The sequence below is a fragment of the Pelophylax lessonae genome (assembly GCF_965119305.1).
Source record: "Pelophylax lessonae genome assembly, chromosome: 3".
In the NCBI taxonomy this organism is placed as follows: Eukaryota; Metazoa; Chordata; class Amphibia; order Anura; family Ranidae; genus Pelophylax; species Pelophylax lessonae.
In genome coordinates this window covers 599,603,158-599,622,839 of record NC_138770.1, presented here as the reverse complement: position 1 = coordinate 599,622,839, position 19,682 = coordinate 599,603,158, and the positions used below count along the sequence as shown (strand labels likewise).

General features: G+C 41.3%; 1 protein-coding gene across 1 annotated transcript in view; it reads left to right on the top strand.

The window, feature by feature from the left end:
• LOC309550632 (calpain-13-like) overlaps positions 1-19,682 on the top strand; it is a gene marked incomplete at its 5' end in the record, with an annotated part of 108,343 nt that overhangs the window by 79,782 nt on the left and 8,879 nt on the right. Inside the window, 5 exons of the mRNA XM_082250970.1 lie at positions 2,811-2,897; positions 6,865-6,909; positions 13,199-13,256; positions 14,963-15,030; positions 15,590-15,658. Coding sequence (XP_082107096.1) covers positions 2,811-2,897; positions 6,865-6,909; positions 13,199-13,256; positions 14,963-15,030; positions 15,590-15,658 — 327 coding nt within the window. The remainder of the gene's footprint in view (positions 1-2,810; positions 2,898-6,864; positions 6,910-13,198; positions 13,257-14,962; positions 15,031-15,589; positions 15,659-19,682) is intronic.

Below are 19,682 nucleotides of genomic sequence, written 5' to 3'. Positions count from 1 at the left end.
AAATAACCTCTGTCCAACTGTTAAGCATGGGGGTGGATCAATCATGCTTTGGGGTTGTATTGCAGCCAGTGGCACAGGGAACATCTCACGAGTAGAAGGAAAAATGGATTCAATAAAATTTCAGCAAATTTTGGAAGGTAACTTGATGCCATCTGTGAAAAAGCTGAAGTTAAAGAGAGGATGGCTTCTACAAATGGATAATGATCCTAAACACACCTCGAAATCCACGGGGGATTACATCAAGAGCCATAAACTGAAGGTTTTGCTATGGCCTTCACAATCTCCTGACCTCAAAATAATTGAAAATCTATGGATAGACCTTAAAAGAGCAGTGCATGACAGACAGCCCAGAAATCTCAAAGAACTGGAAGACTTTTGTAAGGAAGAATGGGCAAAGATACCTCAAACAAGAATTGAAAGACTCTTGGCTGGCTACAAAAAGTATTTACAAGCTGTGATACTTGCCAAAGGGGGCAGTACAAGATATTAACTCTGCAGGGTGCCCAAAGTTTTGCAGATGCCATTTTTTTGTTTTCTGTTATTTTGAAAGTGTAAATGATGGAAATAAAATCTAACCTTTGTTGACATATTATAAGAATGTCTAATCTGTAATTTGATGCATTTTGGAGATTTCTCCATCTTTCCTTGGCTTCTTTATGCACATTAATACAAATATTTACCTGGGGTGCCCAAACTTTCGATCACCACTGTATATAGTTCCAAACAGATTGCTTTATAAAATGAAATGGTTGAGTTGAGTCTTAGGATTCAGATCAAACAAATTAAAACATATAGGTTGCTAAAACCCCAAGGCGTAATTAGATACTTCAGGGCCCCTTTTCAAAAAACTAAAAAGCCTTCAGATCACCACCTGGACCCTCCTATGGGTCTCGGGGCCCTGTCCTCTGGTCCTGGGGCTAGGGTTGCCACCTGTCCGGGATTCACCCAAACAGTCTGGGTTTTGAATCATGTGTCCGGGTTTCAGGCGGACTGAAACCTGGACACGTTATTTAGACTGGGCAGTGGCTCCCCAAGAACCCAAGATAGAAACACAAATCTGTTGCCATCCAGGAGCTGTGAGCGGCTGTCTGGGGACAAGTTTGGCATCACTGGGGGGCAGGGTGATGATGTCAAAAACAGCAATTTGGCCACACCCACTGTTCGCTGCGGCACGCTATTGTGCACCACATAACTACTGTCCTTGGCTGCTAAAGTGTCCTGGTTTGGCTTGAAGAAAAGGTGGCAACCCTACACTTCCGTCTGAGCCCTTTCATCCAAGCTCAGGGCTCATCCCACTGATTCCGGGGCCCTTTACTCCACCCTTCATTTTCTTGGATGCAAGCAGGTCACAGGAAAGTCATAAGTAAATTGTAGGCAAGTTGTACAATTTTGGGGTTCCAGCAGTGTGAACAGAGCCCATGTTCTGTAGTAGGCTTGGGTCTCCACCCCATTGTGGTGACCTTTGCAACACCCCCCCCCCCCCCAAGTTCAACCTTTGTGACCCTGGTAGTTCCACCAATCCTTAAACCCTTTTTTGTAAATTTTAATTATAATAATTAAAATACCCTTGAGTTAAAAAAACATATATTTTAACACAGAAATTATGGGTTATACATCTGGAAAGATCAGTTCCTCTGTTATTGAGCAGTATTATTCTGATACACATATAAATGCTTTACATGAGTCATACAGAATTCCACCGATTGAATATAAAAAATGTAATATGACATTCTACAGTAGATAGGGATTTCTGACAAAATTCTTGGAGTAAAGTCAATCTCTTCAAGGAAAGTAGAAAGTGAGTGAGGATAAAGATCTCTAAGCAGGAAATATAATCTTATTTTAACGCATATATTTGTAGCCCGGTCCGCAGCACTGGCAGCGGAGGAGCCGATGCACGGACCTGGCTGTCAGCTTACACTGTCTCTGTTATTCCCTCTCCCCACTACTGCATCTGACAACAGGACAGGAGCAGCTCCAAAGAAGAAAGAGGATACTGTTATTACACAGCTATGAGAAGCCCACACACCACCCAGGGAACATAGAGGAAGGGGTGTGAACTGCTGTGAATGCTGGGAGGTACTGAGACTTGCGGGGGATGTAGTCCCTGCACAAACAGAGCCTGTGGTTTCAGTTTGTTTGTGGAACTACATATTCTAGGATCACCAAATTTCTGTGGGGAGTAAAAGAGGAAGCACTGTTCCCGGACTGTTCAGGATGATGTGAGGATATTGTGGGGGACAGACCATGTGGCAGGCTGCAATTTGTGCATTTACCATTGCATCGGGAACATAGAGAGATGGAACAGCAGACATCACCTGGTACACGCAAACATCACTGTTGCAGTCTGGTGTCACTGCCTGATTGTTGAAGAGAGCCCCGCTGCCACTGACTTTGCTGAGTCACCAATGGAGAATGGAAGGAGACCAGCTAATACAACAGAAGTGTGAGGCCCCTGGCCGAACTCCACCACAAACCCATTAAAGAGTAACAGTATTATCTGCTTGGTATGCAGTGCAGGTGCCTATTTCTGGTTTAGGAGAAACTTGAGTGCTCCAACATCATATGTGGGCCCAACGTGTTGTCCAACAGAGAAAATGTTTTATACTGACTGACAGACTGTTATTGTAACAGTGTCTCTTAGGCAGGACCATCCTCAGTATAAAGTTTAGGGGTCATTCCCGGACCATTGGCTTATTACTAAATGTACACCCTATTTGCTACTTTTTATATATGTCTTTAAAGGGTTGTTGCCAATTTAATTTCTTTGGTTACCACATATATTGTCACAATAAATATCCCCTCTTCAGTCTGGGTGTGTCGAGGAGCGTGGTGCTGCTGGTAGAGTCGCGGGTTCTGGGAACAGGGGACCTGAGGAAACAGTGGCTCCTTTGGGGGTAAGCATTACATATAAATCATATTATTATTTTTAAGCATATATATACAGTCACATATGTTCTAAAAACAATAATACATGTTTCAATAGTACACTGCTTGGCACTGTAGGAAACATTCGGCGTGTAAAAAAAAAAATCACTGTGACTACATTAGTAGTTTCATTATGGTGACAATGGGACTGGTGTGGCTAGAAAAAACAGGAACACAGGCTGATTGCTCTGATGACACTGTATGCCAGTGCAGCCAGCCAGTTGATTACTAGCCTCACCAATCCCAGTATCACCATACTAGTTCAGCTAGTTACAGTTTTTCTGATCACCACTACACCAGTTACAGTGTTGCCAGACCAGTTTAAGCCAGCGACAGTGTTCATAATCGCCGCCACACCAGTTCCAGTGTCACCAAAACAGTGTAAGTCATCAACATTGTTCCTGATCACCTTCAAACCAGTCCTACTATCACCAGACTAGTGTAAGGCAGCAACAGTGTTCCTGATCAACTTCAAACCATTCCTAGTATTGCTAGACTAGTGTAAGGCAGCAACAGTGTTTCTAATCCCCCCACAAAAATCCCAGTGTCACCAAACTAGTGTAAGTCAAAAACAGTGTACCTGATCATCACCACACCAGTCCTATTTTCACTAAACAGATAAAAGCCAGAACAGTGTTTCTGAATGCCACCACCCCAGTCCCAGGGTCACCAGACCAATGCAGCCAGCAATGGAGTTCCCAGACCAGTTTCAATTTTACCAGACCAGTGTAAGTCAGCAATAATGTTCCTGATTGCTCCATCACCAGTGTTCCTGATCGTTGCCACACCAGTGACAATGTCACCAGACCAGTGCACCCAGCAACAATCTTCCTGAACACTAGCCACACCAGTGCCAGTGTCACCAGAGCCAATGCAACCAGCAACCGTGTTCCTGTTCACTGCCACATCAGTGCAGTGTTGCCTCTACCTGCTACCTGTGCTGACACGGGACTGTTTATGGAGCACGTTTCTGCCTGCTACCTGGACCAATTCTGCACCTGTTTATTGACCATGTCTCTGCCTGCAGCATAAACTCACCCATTTGCACATCCCAATGACCATGTTCTGGAGAGACATCAGTCCCAGCATTCCCCTGAGGACAACTGCACTCCTGGAACCACAAGAGCTCATTTGTCCACTCTTTGTTCAGCCTCCCATACTTTCTGACCAGTGAACATGGCATTCCTGGGGGCAACTATGTATCAATAGGCTAGGCTTTTTTGGCTTATAAGAACAGGGACTGTTACAGGTGAGTCTATGCTAAGCTATATTTCCTGATCCCTCGTGCACAGGCAACCATTCTGGTACACTGTTTATGACACAATGTTGGTTGATTTTTGGGACACACAGTCCACTACATAATCAGTCCAAACAATGAAAAAGTCTCACAAATGTGGTGTCCCCATACTGGGGAGGAGTGGCAAAATGTGTTTAGGGATGCTTTGTATGAGAAATATCTTATTAAATTTACGTTTCATTGCATTTTCTTTCTGCATCTTCCAAAAACATGTTGCTGATAAATTAAATCTTCAAAAGGTTCATCATGCCTCTTAAAAAATGCCTTGAGGGGACCAACTTTTCAAAACATGGTAATTGTGTGGGTGTTTCTATTGCCCTGGCACTCCTGGGCCTCTAAAGATATTATCAGCAGTTAAGGAAAGCTTGAAGGTGCTCCTTGGATTTTGGGTTCCTCTATGCATCTAGGCTTCTAACAAAAGTCTCTTGTATTTGGTATCCCTATACTTGGGAGGAGTAGCAGAATGTGTTTTGGCGTGTAACTTTAAGTATGCTCATGCCGTGTGTGAGAAATATATTATTAATTGACTGCTGTGTGTAAAAAAAATACATTTTTATTTTTCATTTTACAAAAACTTGTGGCAAAGAAAATGATCTTTTAAAGATTTACTGGGGTTAATGGTTACTAAAATTAGAGAGTGAAAAATCTTGTGCAGCTCTGCATGGTAGACAATCAGATCTAACTTCAGCTTGTTCAATTAAGCTTTGACAAAAATCCTGGAAGCAGAGCTGATCCAGATTTTGAACTCTGCAGCTTAGTAAATCAACCCTTCTATGTCAATAATTAAATACGTTGGAGGATCTACTTTACAAAATGGGGTAATTTTGTGGGTGTTTCTCCTGTCCTGGCACTTCAGAGCTATCACACTCAACAAGTGTGATAGGTAGTCTGAAAGTCAGTGAAATTATCATGCCTACGTTTAGGCTTTAAACTGAAAGTTCAGTTGGACTTTAACCACTTTCCGCTGGGCTGGGCGGGGCATTTGTCATTCTGGATGAATGTCAAATGACGCCCTCTCGAAACAGCCAATTACTGATCAGTGTACCGGCCTGCTGTCACAGCAAATCACATGACAATTGTAAACAATGGATGGCATTGATTCATGCTATTCATTGTATACAATTGTGTTGCTAGCTGTGATTGGTCAATGATTAGATGGTACAGACAGGGATAATCACAGCTAACCACAATGGTAAACACTGAATGAATCAATTTCATTTGGTAAAAATGGTTACCAATACCAGTGAAATTCACTGGTATAAGCAATCACAATGTGTAAAAAAAAAAAAAGGTGTCAATCACTTCCTAAGAGTAGTACAGTGTTGCTAGCTTAACACTGTATTGCTCTGGTCACAGTGTGTTAAAAAAAAAAATGGAAAAAAATGATTTACTTTTTTTTTTCTTCTTTACATACTTTCAGCAGTCTGTGTCCCTGATCACTGCCACACCAGTTAGAGTATAATGCTATACTGCACTGATGACAGTATGTAAAAGAAAATTGTGAAAAAATATATATATATTTTTTAATGTTTTTATTTTCTCAAAAATCGTGACAAAAAATTACAACTTCAAAAAACTTGCCTCTTAAGCCCCGTACACACACGCAGATCGTCGTCATACAAACGTCGGCGGACGAAAGATCTGCCGATTGTATGCGTGTTAGTATGGTGCCTCCGACAGATGTCTGCACACAATCCGCGGACAAGAGTCTTTCTTGCAAACATGAAAATTTTTGTCTGCAGACACCAGAACGGACGATTGTTCGCCTGTCAGTACAGAAATCAGCCGACAGACCGCAGATTTGCAAGACTGGGCATGCTCAGAAAATAAAAAACACAGGGAAAGTTAACCATTACATGACATCACTTCTGCAGTCAGCTGAAGTCTGCGGACAAAATTCTTGTGCTGTCCTTGTGCTGTCTTTGCACTTTTCAACAGACACCGACATCCCGGGGAGAAAAGACGAACATTTGTATGACGACGATCTGCGTGTGTGTACGGGGCTTAACTAAATAAAGTGGATGAGTCTACTTTCCAAAAGAAGTCATTTGGGGAATATTTGTACTATCCTGGTGTTTTCAGGCCTCAAGAAATGTGATAGGCTGTCAGTACATCCGAATTTATAAATTTATATATATTATATATATTAATTATATATATATATATATATATATATATATATATATATACCATAGTTTTTGGATTCTATAACTTTTCTACAGACTAAATAATAAACACAGATTTGGGTTATTTTCCCCAAAGAAATGTAGCAAAATATAGTTTGGCCTAAATTTATGAAGAAAGATTATTTATTTGCAAAATCAGACAGAAATGAAGAAAAAGCAGGGCCTTTTTCAAAATTTTAATTTATTTAGCAAAAATTTAAAATCAAGTGGTGATTAAATGTCACCAAAAGAAAGCTCTTTTTGTGTGAAAAAAAGGATTATAATTTTTTTTGGGTACAGTGTTGCATGACCATGCAATTGTCATTCAAAGTGCAACAGCACAAAAAATCTGAAAATTGGCATGGGCAGGAACAGGGTAAAATTGCCCTGTATTGAAGTGGTTACACTTCAGAACTTTTGCATCTCAATAATATTTTTTTTTTTTAATATTTTCCCCTCCTATTTTTGTCTCAGGAACATGAAACTTCCGAAAGTGTCTTCAAGCGTTACGCCACCAAGGTATGAGATCCAGCTGATTCTTTTTTGCAATACATATTGATCAAACAGAAAATAAAAATTAAACCACCATACTCATGGAACCTGTGTGTAAATAGTAATGTAGCTGGAATGGGATATCAAAGTGATTGTAAAGTCTTGTTTTTTAAAAAAAGTTAACAAACATGTTATACTTACCTCCTCTGTGCAGTTGGTTTTTCACAGAGCAGCCTGGATCCTCCTCTCTTTGGGTCCCTCTTTGCTGCTCCTGGCCCCTCCCTCCTATCGAGTGCCCCCACAGCAAGCTGCTTGCTATGGGGGCACATGAGCCGAGCTGCAGCTCTGTGTATCCATTAAGACACAGAGCTGTGGTTTGGCCCCGCCTCCTCTCTTTCCTGATAGGCTAAATTACTTTGACAGCCACAGGAGCTAATGGCGCCAATGCTGTGTCTTAGCCAATCAGGAGGGAGAGTCTCGGATAGCTGAGGGACTCATGGACATCGCTCGATAGAGGTGGGGCGCTGGTAAGTATAAGGGTTGGTGCTGCACACAGAAGGCTTTTTATCTTAATGCATAGAATGCATTAGGATGAAAAAACCTTCTGCCTTTATATATATATATATATATATATATATATATATATATATATATATATATATATATATATCAAACAGCCAACATTATATCAGTAAAATAAATTAACCGTAAAAAGATGAAAATGAAAAATTAACAAAATTCCACATATTGTGAGCATTTTTCAAAGCTGTAGCATGCACAAAATCTATACAAAAAATCAGCCAACATAATTATCCATAAACCATGTAAAAGAAAAAAAAAAAAACATTGGAGCAATATAATAATAATAAAAAAAACTCAATAGATAAAAAGTAGAAAATGTAAAGTAAAATTATTTTATAAAAAGCAAAAATCATATAAACAGGGATGGAGAGTACTGGATTTTTTTTTAATTAGTATCATAAGCCACATTGAAAAGGAAGGGGGTTAACTGCTGTTAATAAATGTATTAACATGCACTCAACATTAAAACCATGAGGAGAGTATGTCTTTAAATTATAAATCCACTCAGTCCCTAGTCTAGATTCTTGTGCCTTAGAAGCACTCCTTTTCCAATGTGGGACACATTCATATATAGTATGTCTACACAAATAGTACCAGAGGGATCCTTATTATGTACTGCAGCATAATGTTTGGTGAAGCTATGCCCTTTAAACCCCCTCCTTTTATTTCCAATGTTTTCATCCAGGTGAGCATTCAGTGCCCATGTGGTCCTACCTACATATCGGAGACCAGGGCCACCAATAAGGGGGTACCACCGGACCTCCTGTAGGGGGCCTGGCCCTGTCACTTCAACAGGGGAGGCTCAGCCAGTGGCAGCTTTAAACCTCATAATGTAGTACACATGTGCCTTAATAATGTGAACACCTAATGTTTCCCCCTGGCTCCCACATACCATAGTAAATGATGTTCCCTAAATTGGCTGGGGGTGGGGGGGGGGGGGGAGATTGGAATCATGTCATCCAGAGGGGCTCAGGAGAGTGAAGGGTAGAAGGACTTTTTTTCTGCACAGGCAAATTCACACAACAGCCAGTGCTGGGTTTGCTGATAAAGTTATAGCTTACAGTCTCTGCTGCTGCTGGCGGAGTGGTATCATCTTCCTCACTGCCTGCTGAGAATAGGGTGTGCTCTGGTTGAGAAGGAATCAGCAGCAGAACTATGGCAGGCTCAGGGTATACTTTTAGCTATTAATATAAAGAGCAGGAGGAGGACTAATCCTGATGGGTGTCCTGGCTGCACATAGTGAGTGACAGTAATACCTGGATAGAATCCTCACTGTGTGTGATCATCAGCATTATGATAATCACATACAGTGCTTGAAAAAAGTATTCATACCCCTTGAAATTTTCCACACTTTGTCATGTTACAACCAAAAATGTAAATATATATTTTATTGGGATTTTATGTGATAGACCAACACAAAATGGTGAAGTGGAAGGAAAATGATAAATGGTTTTCCACATTTTTTTTACAAATAAATATCTGAAAAGTATTGCATACATTTGTATTCAGCCCCCTTTACTCTGATACCCCTAACTAAAATCTGGTGGAACCAATTGCCTTCAGAGTCACCTAATCAGTAAATCTGCATCAGTAAAGTCCATCTGTGTGTAAATTAATCTCAGTATAAATACAGCTGTTCTGTGAATCCATCAGAGGTTTGTTAGAGAACCTTAGTGAACAAACAGCATCATGAAGGCCAAGGAACCAAAATTGAACTTTTTGGCCTAAAAGCAAAACTCTATGTGTGGTGGAAAACTAACACTGCACATCACCCTAAACACACCATCCCCACCCTGAAACATGGTGGTGGGAGCATCATGTTGCGGGGATGCTTTTCTTCAGCAGGGACAGGGAAGCTGGTCAAAGTTGATGGGAAGATGGATGGAGCCAAATACAGGGCAATCTTAGAAGAAAATCTGTTAGAGTCTGCAAAAGACTTGAGACTGGGGCAGAGGTTTACCCTAAACATACAGCCAGAGCTACATTGGAATTGTTTAGATCAGGGTTTCTCAACCAGGGTTCTGTGGAACCCTAGGGTTCCTCCTGAGGTTGCTAGGGGTTCCTTGAGCAATAGGACATTTCCGCCTCTCAGATAAGTTCCCAATGACACCATTGTTCCTTTTAGCTATCTTTAAGGGGGTAATTCTTCCAATGATGACAAGAGTCATGTGGCTCCTGTGGCAAGAATTGAAAATTGCTGTTCACAGACGCTCTCCAGCCAATCTGACGGAGCTTGAGCTATTCTGCAAAGAAGAATGGGCAAAAATGTTACTCTCTAGACGTACAAAGCTTTTAGAGATACCCCCAAAAAGACTTGCAGCTGTAATTGCAGACAAAGGTGGTTCTACAAAGTATTGACTCAGGGGGGCTGAATACAAATGCACGCCACACTTTTCACATATTTATTTGTAAAAATGTGGAAAACCATTTTTATCGTTTCCCTTCCACTTCACAACTATGTGCCACTTTGTGTTGGTTTATTACATAAAATCTCAATAAAATATATTTACATTTTTAGTTGTAACATGACAAAATGTGGAGAATTTCAAGGGGTATGAATACTTTTTCAAGGCACTGTAGCAAAGCAGGTGCTGTATGCTCTGTCACAGTGTGTCACATGGCTGTTGGGTGCTGACTTTGTTAACCTCTTCCTGACGGCTGCTTGCCAAGAGGGTTGGGAGGCTGTGGTGGGAAGGGGTTACCTTTGCCTGTACTTTGTGTCACAGGTCAGACTGTAACACAGTATAGCCATAACAAATTATGATTATAATAATGCTCACAATGAGAGGCTACTTTACACTTGCCCAAAAAAAAAAAAAGTGCAGTGCTGTAATAAATTATATAGAATAAGCAGATAAATATCAAGGTCCCCAAATGTGAAAATATTTCATCCCAAAATTAATGTGAAGAGATTCAGTATATACATAAAGCAATGTATGTATGACATGTATGTATGAAAAGTATGAATATCAAATATTAATATAAATCTCTACACATTAATTTTGGGCTAAAATATTTTTCACATTTGGAGACCTTGATATTTGTATGCTTATTCTATATTATTATATATCGCTTGAAGACAAAATTGCATTTTATTTCAAGGCGGGGTCAGGGGTGGGGCCAGGGTTAAGGTCGAAGGTGGGGTCAAAGGAGGCCCCATCAGCTAGGCTTTAAGTGGCCTGATGATGTCTAACATCTGCCCTGTTGTAGACCACACGGGCACTGCAGTAGGTACACTACATTGGTAGATGAGCACATTATAAAGGATTCAATAGTATATTTCCTAGCAGTTATGGTAGGGATAAAAGAACATGTTTTCCTTTTACGGCATTGGTTAATTTAACAAACGGAACATGTTTTGCAGGGAAAAAGAGCAGTAAGGTTATGGAAGAAAGAGGGTCTAACTGGTCTTTTTAAAATATTTAGAACTTTGAACTGTATTGATCTATAACAGGGGTTTCCAAAGTATCAAAGCAAAGGGCCATTTTATCTCCCTTCAGACTTCAGGGGGGCCAGACTGTGACCAGTAGGAGTATAAAATGCCTTGGCATCAGTGGGAGTAAACCATGTCATAGGCTTGTGGGTCAGTAGGAATAAAAAAATTACATAATTGGTTTTAGTGGGAGGAATAGTACCCCAGCATCAGTGTCAGTCAGGGGAGTAATGCCCCCTCATTGGTCTTAGGGGGAGGAACAGTGCCCCATCATTGTTATCAGTGGAAAGAATAGTGCTACATCATTGGTATCAGTGGAAAGAATGGTGCTACATCATTGGTATCAGTGAGAGGAATAGTTATCTATCATTGGTAATAGTGGGAGTATTTGTGCCCCATCATTGGTATCAGTGAGAGGAATAATGACTCATCATCAGTGTCAGTGGGAGAAATAGTGCTACATCATTGGTGTCAGTGGGAGAAATTGTACTACATTTGTGGTGTCAGTGAGAGGAATAGTTCCCCATCATCGGTGCCAGTGGGAGAGACAGTGCCCTATCATTGGTATCAGTGGGAGGAATAGTGCCCCATCATTGGTTTCAGTGGGAGGAATAGTGCCCCATCATTGGTTTCAGTGGGAGGAATAGTGCCCCATCATTGGTATCAATGAGGGGAATAGTGCCCTATCATTGGTATCAGTGAGGAGAATAGTGCCCCATCATTGGTATCAATAGGAGGAATAGTGCCCTATTATTGATGTCGGTGGGAGAAATAGTGCCCCATCATTATTGTCAGTGGGAAGAATAGTGCCCCATCATTGGTATCAGTGAGGGGAATAGTGCCCGATCATTGGTATCAGTAGGTGAAATAGTGCCCCATTATTATTGTCAGTGGGAAGAATAGTGCCCCATCATTGGTGTCAGTGCAGTGGGAGGAATAGTGTCTCATCTCTGCTGTCAGTGGGAGAATTAGTTCCCCATTATTGGTGTCAGTGGGGTGAATAGTGCCCCAGGTGCCGGATAAAGTCCAGCAAAGGGCCACATCTGATCCGTGGGCTTCAGTTTGGAAACCCTTGATCTATACTGAGGGGAAACTGTAAATGCCATTGCTGACCTCCTCTTCAAAAATGATAGTTGTCTGGCTCTTATGCTAATGCAATGGCTGCAATATTTTCCAAACCCCTGGCTCAAATTGGACACAACGAACAGGAGTTCTGACACCACACTGTCTATTAAACCTCCTTTAGGGAAAGGGAGCCTTGACTGCTGGAAGCATGGCATCACTGTGGGTGTGAACCTAAAAAGGAAGTTAACCACTTGCCGACTGCCAGCAGTACATATACTGCAGCAGGTCGACTCTGTCCCATGAAACGACGTAACTGTACGTCGTTTCGTGGGACTGCTGGTGGGGGCTTGCACGCGCCGATTGGCTACAGAGGGAGCCAATCAGTGGGTCCGGTGGCCGCGATGTCTGCTGGGGACCTGCGATCGCTCCCTGTGGAGACAGAATGTCAGTCTGCTGTTGTAAACAAGGCAGACTGCTGTTCTGTCAGTGATGAACACAGGGATCCGGTGTTCCTCCTATTTAGGTATTTAAGTTCCATCTCTCCACCTTCTGGGCCATCCCCACCTAGGGATTGGAGGAGACTCCATAACTATTCAGGCCTAATCTCTACTCCTCCAAACTAGAACTCTCCAGCAATTCCAGAAGCTAGGAGGTACCAGACACTCAGCCCTTGGAGCTCTGCAGCTACCTCTAAACAAATGAACCTTGGCTCCTCTGCCTACAGAGGATGACAACTACATTTTCCTACACTGTACACAGGGGGTGCTACAGTAGACTGCAGTCTGCTCCAAAAAGTCTCCAAAGAAATAAAAAACATAAAAATATAATTATTTTAGGTGTGCTGTGTGAATGGGAACCCATAAACACACAGTGGGGTTTATTTACTAAAACCACAGAGTGCAAAATCTGGTGCAGCTCTACATAGAATCCAAACAGCTTCCATGTTTTGTTGTCAAAGCTTAATTGAACATGCTGAAGTTGGAAGCTGATTAGCTACCATGCACAGCTGCAGCAGATTTTGCACTCTCCAGTCTTAGTAAATCTCCCCCAGTGAGTTATTTCTCAGATTTGACTGCAAATGTGGAAATACATATTTTAGATCCAGCTTTTACACAATTTAAAGGCGTTAATGGCAGATTTTTCTATTTTGCTTGAGAGGTATTCTTTTTTTTTGATAACTATAATGACATGTTTGAACTGAAATTCAGTTTTCACATTTTGTTTAATATAAAACAGGGAGCTATAATGAAATCCCGGAGTTTACAGAAGTGCTTAAATGAAGTCTTTATAAAAGGTGAGTTCATTTTAGATAAATCTGTTGGTGAGGTTTGTACTGTAAACAGATTCTGTCACAAAACAAAGAATGTGGGTGTCCTGGCTATAAATAGAAAAAGAGAAAGACAAAAAGAGGGAGAGAGAGAGAGAGAGGGAGAGATAGAGAGAGAAAGAGGAAGCAAGGAGGGAGAGTGGGAAGAGAGGGAGCTAGGGGAGGGAGGAGCTAGGGAAAGGAAGAGAGAGGGAGGGGAGAGAGAGGAAGCAAGGAGGGAGAGTGGGAGAAGAGAGAGCAAGGGAAAGGGATAGAGATGGAGGAAAGAGAGAGGAAGAGAGGGGAGGAGAGGTAGAGACAGAAGGGGGAGAGACAAAGGAGAAAGAGAGGGAGCATGAAGGAGAGAAAATGGGAGAGAAAGGAGAGCTTAGAGACAGAGGAGAGAGAGGGGAGGGAACGAGGGAGAGAGAGGAAGAGAGGGATGGAGCAGGATAAGAAAATATTGTATGAATACAAGAGCCACGTGTTTTCTTAAATCTTAGTCCCGGTTCACAACATCCATACATGGGAAACAGAATAAAGTTAAGCAAAATACTGTAACATTAGAAACAACGCAGAGCAACCGTTTCCATTAAACACAGGAAGCCATATCAACAACAAACCCATAAACATGAGGTACAGAGGTAGGCTAAGTCCTCTAATAAGTGCCACTAAGGATACCCCCTCCGGAGTGTTACTTTTAAAAAAAAATTTGGTACAGGGAGTCTCACTCGGAGACAGTAAAAGAGAAGAGAAGAAAAAACAAGGAAAGGGACAGAGAATGTAGTGAAAGAGAGCAAAAGGAGGTGGTGGGGACAGGGGCGGGAAAGGAGGGGGGGGGGGGTAGGTAGGGGATAAAGAGGAAGAAGGGAACATGAAAGGTGACGATTAGGGGTCTTCTCACCCCACTCTACTGACCACAGGGCTACTCAACAGCATAGACGTCAGATCCTCCGAGACGCAGCCATCCAAACAGGGAGCTATGACTCCATTAGGAGCACCCCTTCCCCGGAGGTGATAAAGAGATCCAAGATCCTTCAATTGTCCGCGTGTTTGTCACCCTTGTGCAGGGATGTCACAATAAGACTCTCTAGTTTATTAATTTCCTCAATTTTCCAAAGCCAGTGAGCAATTTTCGGCGGAGAGGTTTGCTTCCACTGAAGGGGTATGCATGCCCTAGCAGCATTCAGCATGGGGCATAGAAGTGATTTCTTAAAGGCACCAATGGGCATGGTGGACACCTGTAACAGAAAGAAAGCTCGGTCATCCGGGATCACCCGCTCCATAAACATCGGCAGTATTCTCTTGACCTCCCCCCATAAGTGCAACAGCACAGGGCAGGTCCAGAAGATATTCAGCAATGTACCCCTGGCGCTCTGGCACCTCCAACACCTGTCGGAGGTATCAGGAAAAATACTCCGCAACATCGCAGGGGTATTGTACCAAAGTGTAAGGATTTTGAAGTGCGTCTTTTGCTCTGCAAATTTTTTAGAAATGCACCTCTAAATACAGTATCTGCACTCTCCCCTCTCCTACACTGGAAGCGGATATGTTGAATGCTAGCGCTTATTCTTAAGCACTTATTATTGACCTTTGATGGGACAGACCAAGACAGATGTATCAGTTTTACGAAATATTTTGATTTATGTAACACACCATCTCTTAATACATTGTTCCCTTTTTTTGTATTGTAGAATTTCCAAATCCAAATGGACTCAAATTCACAATTGATGGCAGCCGTGAATTGCTGGCATCGATGGATGTATCCTTTACTTAATAATTTCTCCTTCTTAGCAGTGCAGGCAGGGGTCAAAAAATTGTCTCTGCCTTCATCCAGCTAGCACCTAGAACAGCATACTAGGAGCCTAAAGTGGGGTACATACTAGTAGAAAATCTGCCGAAAATTCCTATCTGAGGTAAAATCGTACGATTTTCGGCTAGTGTGTACACAACTTTCAGCAGCCGATGCCCACATTTTCAACGAAAAAAACTGAGGAACAAACACCAAAATTGTTATCATACATCCCCAGCACGACCAATTTTCGTTTAATGTGTATGCAGTACGTCAGCGAAAAATCGGATACAAAAGACCGCGCATGATCTGAAGTTGCTGATGACCCGGAAGTCTAGGTACAAATGTCCCAAAAAAAAAAAAAAAAAAATCGTCCAAGAAATTTTGTGAACATTATGCACTGTCAACTAAAAACGGTTATGACCGCTGAGCATGAGAGAGAAAAATCGGAGGATATTTCATCCGATTTTCATCAAGTGTGTACGAGCCATAACTTGGCTAAGTTGATGTTTCCCTTAACACTCTTCAGCAGGACGGCAGAGGTGCGCTGGAGCTGGAGAACTTCTGTCGCTTGTGGAGATACCTTACCCAGTTTAAGGTAAAAGATGTATCAAATTGTATCTAAGCCCTGGCATTTAAAAAAATTAAATAGTTTATATTCAGGTGTACATAGATTTCTCATATTCTGTGCAGCTATCCATTCCAGCCTGGCAGGGTGGTAACACTGCCCTGCAGGGTCTGCCTGCAGACACAGCATTGTCACCCTCAGCTTTACCCTCCTGCCTGGGACTAAGACGTTGCATGTAGATGCAAAAGAAAAGTGCAGTTTAAAAGGTGCGGACACTTGCACTGGACATTTCTTGGGCAGATGCACCGTTATGTGCATTGTACATAAGTAAATTCAATGGGTTTATAGACACCAGGCAAATCACTCAAAACATGCAATTAAAAAACACATTAAAACATCAGAACTGGATGAAATATAGGCTGTTTTAAAAAAAAAAAATTTAAATCAACATATCATTAACAAGAATTATACATTTTTTAAGACAAATCCAACTTACACAATTACAGCCCAGCCACTGGGCCTCGAGCTGCCATATAATTTATCTTAAAAGTTATTAGTAACTTTCCCCTTCTACTAACAAACAAAAGTGACAAACTACATAAAAAGCTTGCAACAAAGGAAGGGGGGGCTATCTGGAGACTGGCGATGGACCCTGCTGGCAAACCCTATGTAAAGGCACCCCAGGATTTCTAGAACATTCCTGGGATGTAAGGCGACCTTATTTAACCTATCCTGGAAGACCTCACTATTTTTCCAGAAGGTGCATGTCTCAGATGACCTAAATTGACCTATCTCGCCCCCTCTATTAAAACTAATTTATAGGGGGAACCTAAACTGAAACTGTAACGATCCCATGAGAAAAAGGGGAGTCCTAAAACAGGCTACCCCCATTTCTCCTTATATGGGATCATAGACAGCAGGCTAATCTCTCCAAATATGCCCAAAAAAAAAAAAAACACACAAACACTTCAGAACTGGATAAAATATAGGCCACGTCCTATATTATAAATATGGGTTTTATAATAAATTTAAAATCAACATATTAACAAAAAATATTCAAATTTTATTGGGCAAATCCTTCTACTGTATTAACAGCCCAGCCACTGAGACTTGAACTGCCATATCATTTATTTAAAAGAATATTTTTTACTATCCCCAAAAGACAGGTGGAATGGAATCAGCCCCCTGAGTCTGTGGCCAGTTCTGTTCATATTTGGAGATTCAAGTTAAAAATATCCAAACCAATTTCTGAGAGATGTATGCCCTCATCTCATTGCAGACCTGGCAAACCTTCTTTCTGGTCACAAGGAAAAAAAAAAAACAAGTGAATGTACTAAAAATTTGGAATCACTCTGTTAATACGTTTTCTGACTTTTTCAAGAGGTTTTAACATAACAGGATCAATCTAATGAGTCCTAGGGATGGTTTCTGGAAAAACTTTTTTGAGCTGTCAACTTAATGAGCTTCAAAGCATGTATAATGTTAGAAATTAAATCTAATATTTTTATTTGCCCAATTTCATTCCCACCCAGATGAAGTAATAAAATATCAGGAGTCGGTTAATATGAATCTAGTCTTCCCAATTAAAAAATGAAATACCATATCTCTCCGGCCACACCAGGAAATCTTAAATGAAGAGATATCAAGCCCAGGTTTTCTGTATGCATGCACACTGGAATAAGCCCTCTTTTGTGCACAGAAAATGAATGAATGTCTGATAATCCAGACCACGAGTTGATGACCTAAAATAAGATAAATAAGAAAATCAGGTCAGATATACAGCTTATAAATATTAGATCTCCACCTACCTAATTTAATAATACTGCCTGCTTCCGAATGGATTCTCGCAGCTTCAGCACCTGCTCCAATATGAAACAAATGTGAAGAAATATGTACATGGCTTAAATTAATAGATCCTAAACATCTCTTTAAAGCTGTATTAAATTGGTATGTAGTCAGTGGGGAGCTATTTCTGTAAATACATCACACGTTACTTATAGCCGGTCTGATATGGGAAATTGTTGTAGCAACAAAACAGGAAAAATGTCAGAGCCAGGAAAAGAATTCAAATGAATCCATGTGCCCCTACCCAGAACATTAGTTTTGCTGTGCTCCAAGGTGATAAAACATTAGTTGAAGACCTGGCCTACTTGTCTTGCTGGCTGATAGAATTTCTGAAATTCTCAAAGCTTCAAAAAAGGCTAGGAAAAAATGACTTAAATAACACTGTTTCAATATGCAAAGCAACAAGTAGCAGTAGTCATTTTACACAATTGTGAAAGGAATGAAGGTGTAATCTGGCTTCTTTTTTCTATGTAGCACCCTCCTAGGTAGGTGCTAGAGAGAGAAATTAAAGTTTTGAATCCCGTCTGCTTACCAGAGGGATTGCAGGTAAATCTATATTGTTCTCTGCCTGCCAGAGAGCAGGATCTGTTAGTGAGGTCTGCTAAATGTGCAACTCATTCTGTCTGCAGAGTGTTTCACACTGGTCCAATAGGGAGGCATGTTGGACAGTGGGAGGAAACCTGACAAAAGGGTGCACAGGTATTTGATACAGCCCTGGTGATTTTGCAGAGGAAAGTGCCTTGTTGCATGCCAGGATACTATATAAATGCCAGGAGCACATGTGCTCGGGGGCTTTCGGCTGGATATCAAAGTCTTGGAGGGAGGGGGTGGCTGCCTCCTCCTCTGTAGAGGTGCCATGCAGCCTCAGGTAGTCGACCTGAGGGCTGGAGAAGGCTAGTGAAGAACTGAACCCAGAGGTCCTGTGAAGCTGACCAAAAGGGGAGACATCGGAGGATCTCAGAATTCTGCAGTACAGTGAGTACAGATCTGTCTCAAGGGACCTGACCTGAGGGGGCCATCCCTGCAGCTAGAAGAGTCAGTGGGCAGGTGTCAGTATAAGGGATGCTAGTGAGTGTCCGAAGAGAATATATTTCATCAAGTCTATTGCTGGAGAGAAAAGAGCAGGAGACCTAACCCTTTCCATACATGTGGCAGTATGGATAAAGCAGTGCAGTTGCTTCTGCAAGCAACCTGGTGAGGCCAAGTGAGAGTTGTCCTTATCCATTGTTAATAGTTTCAGTTGAAGTATCCAACTATTCCCTTCTCCCATCCATGTTCAAAAATAAACACTAAAAACCAACACCCCTGGATTGTTAATTGAGTGACAAGCCATCAGGAGTAAGGAGGGATGTGTGAACTGTACCCTAAGTGACTGTGTGCTGGTAATCAGAGAAGGCCCAACAAGTCATCATACAGCAAGCCCTATGAGGACAGTGCTACATCTAAACAAAATTTAACTTTTTATAACCCTTTAATGCTTATAAACATGAGACTAAGAATAGCATTGAAGCATTAAAACATTAAAGAAAAGCAAGCTCTGCTGTTAGAATAGGAGGATAGATCTAAGTTCTGAAAGTTCAGAAAAGCCAACCAGTATAACCAAGCAGAAGAATAACCAGCCGAGGTAAACATAGCCACCAATTCTTTTATGTTATCTGTTACTAAATCAGCTCCAACAAGGGCAGGCAACTCTGGATATATCTGCTTCGGACTTAATGGAGAAAAAACATTTCATCTATGGGCAAGAAAGAGAATCTGCCAGTAGTTTAACCTTACCTGAAACATACCTAGCCTTAATCTAAACATTCAAACTAAGGCAAACTAGGTACAGTATCTCAGCAAGGTAACAACCAGCAGAGATTTGGAAGACAGGAAGTTGGTTTCAAAAAGAACCTCTTTGTTATCTGTGCTTAACAATATTATCATACTGTATTTTTAAAGCAATTTCCCCATATATCTATGGCAATAATTATAGGGGATAACTCCAACAATACAACATTTTTACAAAAACACTTTACTACCCTTTGCTATCTATCAAGAAGGCCAAGTAGAAGTGCCCCAAATTGCAAAAAAAATCTAATAGATAAGGCTGCAGAAAAATAGGCAGAATCCTCTAACAGATATAAATTCTTCTTTCCACATGTCCTACCATAAAAATGTTCTAAGAATTTCAGCCATACCAATAAGTCTTCTTAATATTAACGGTTTA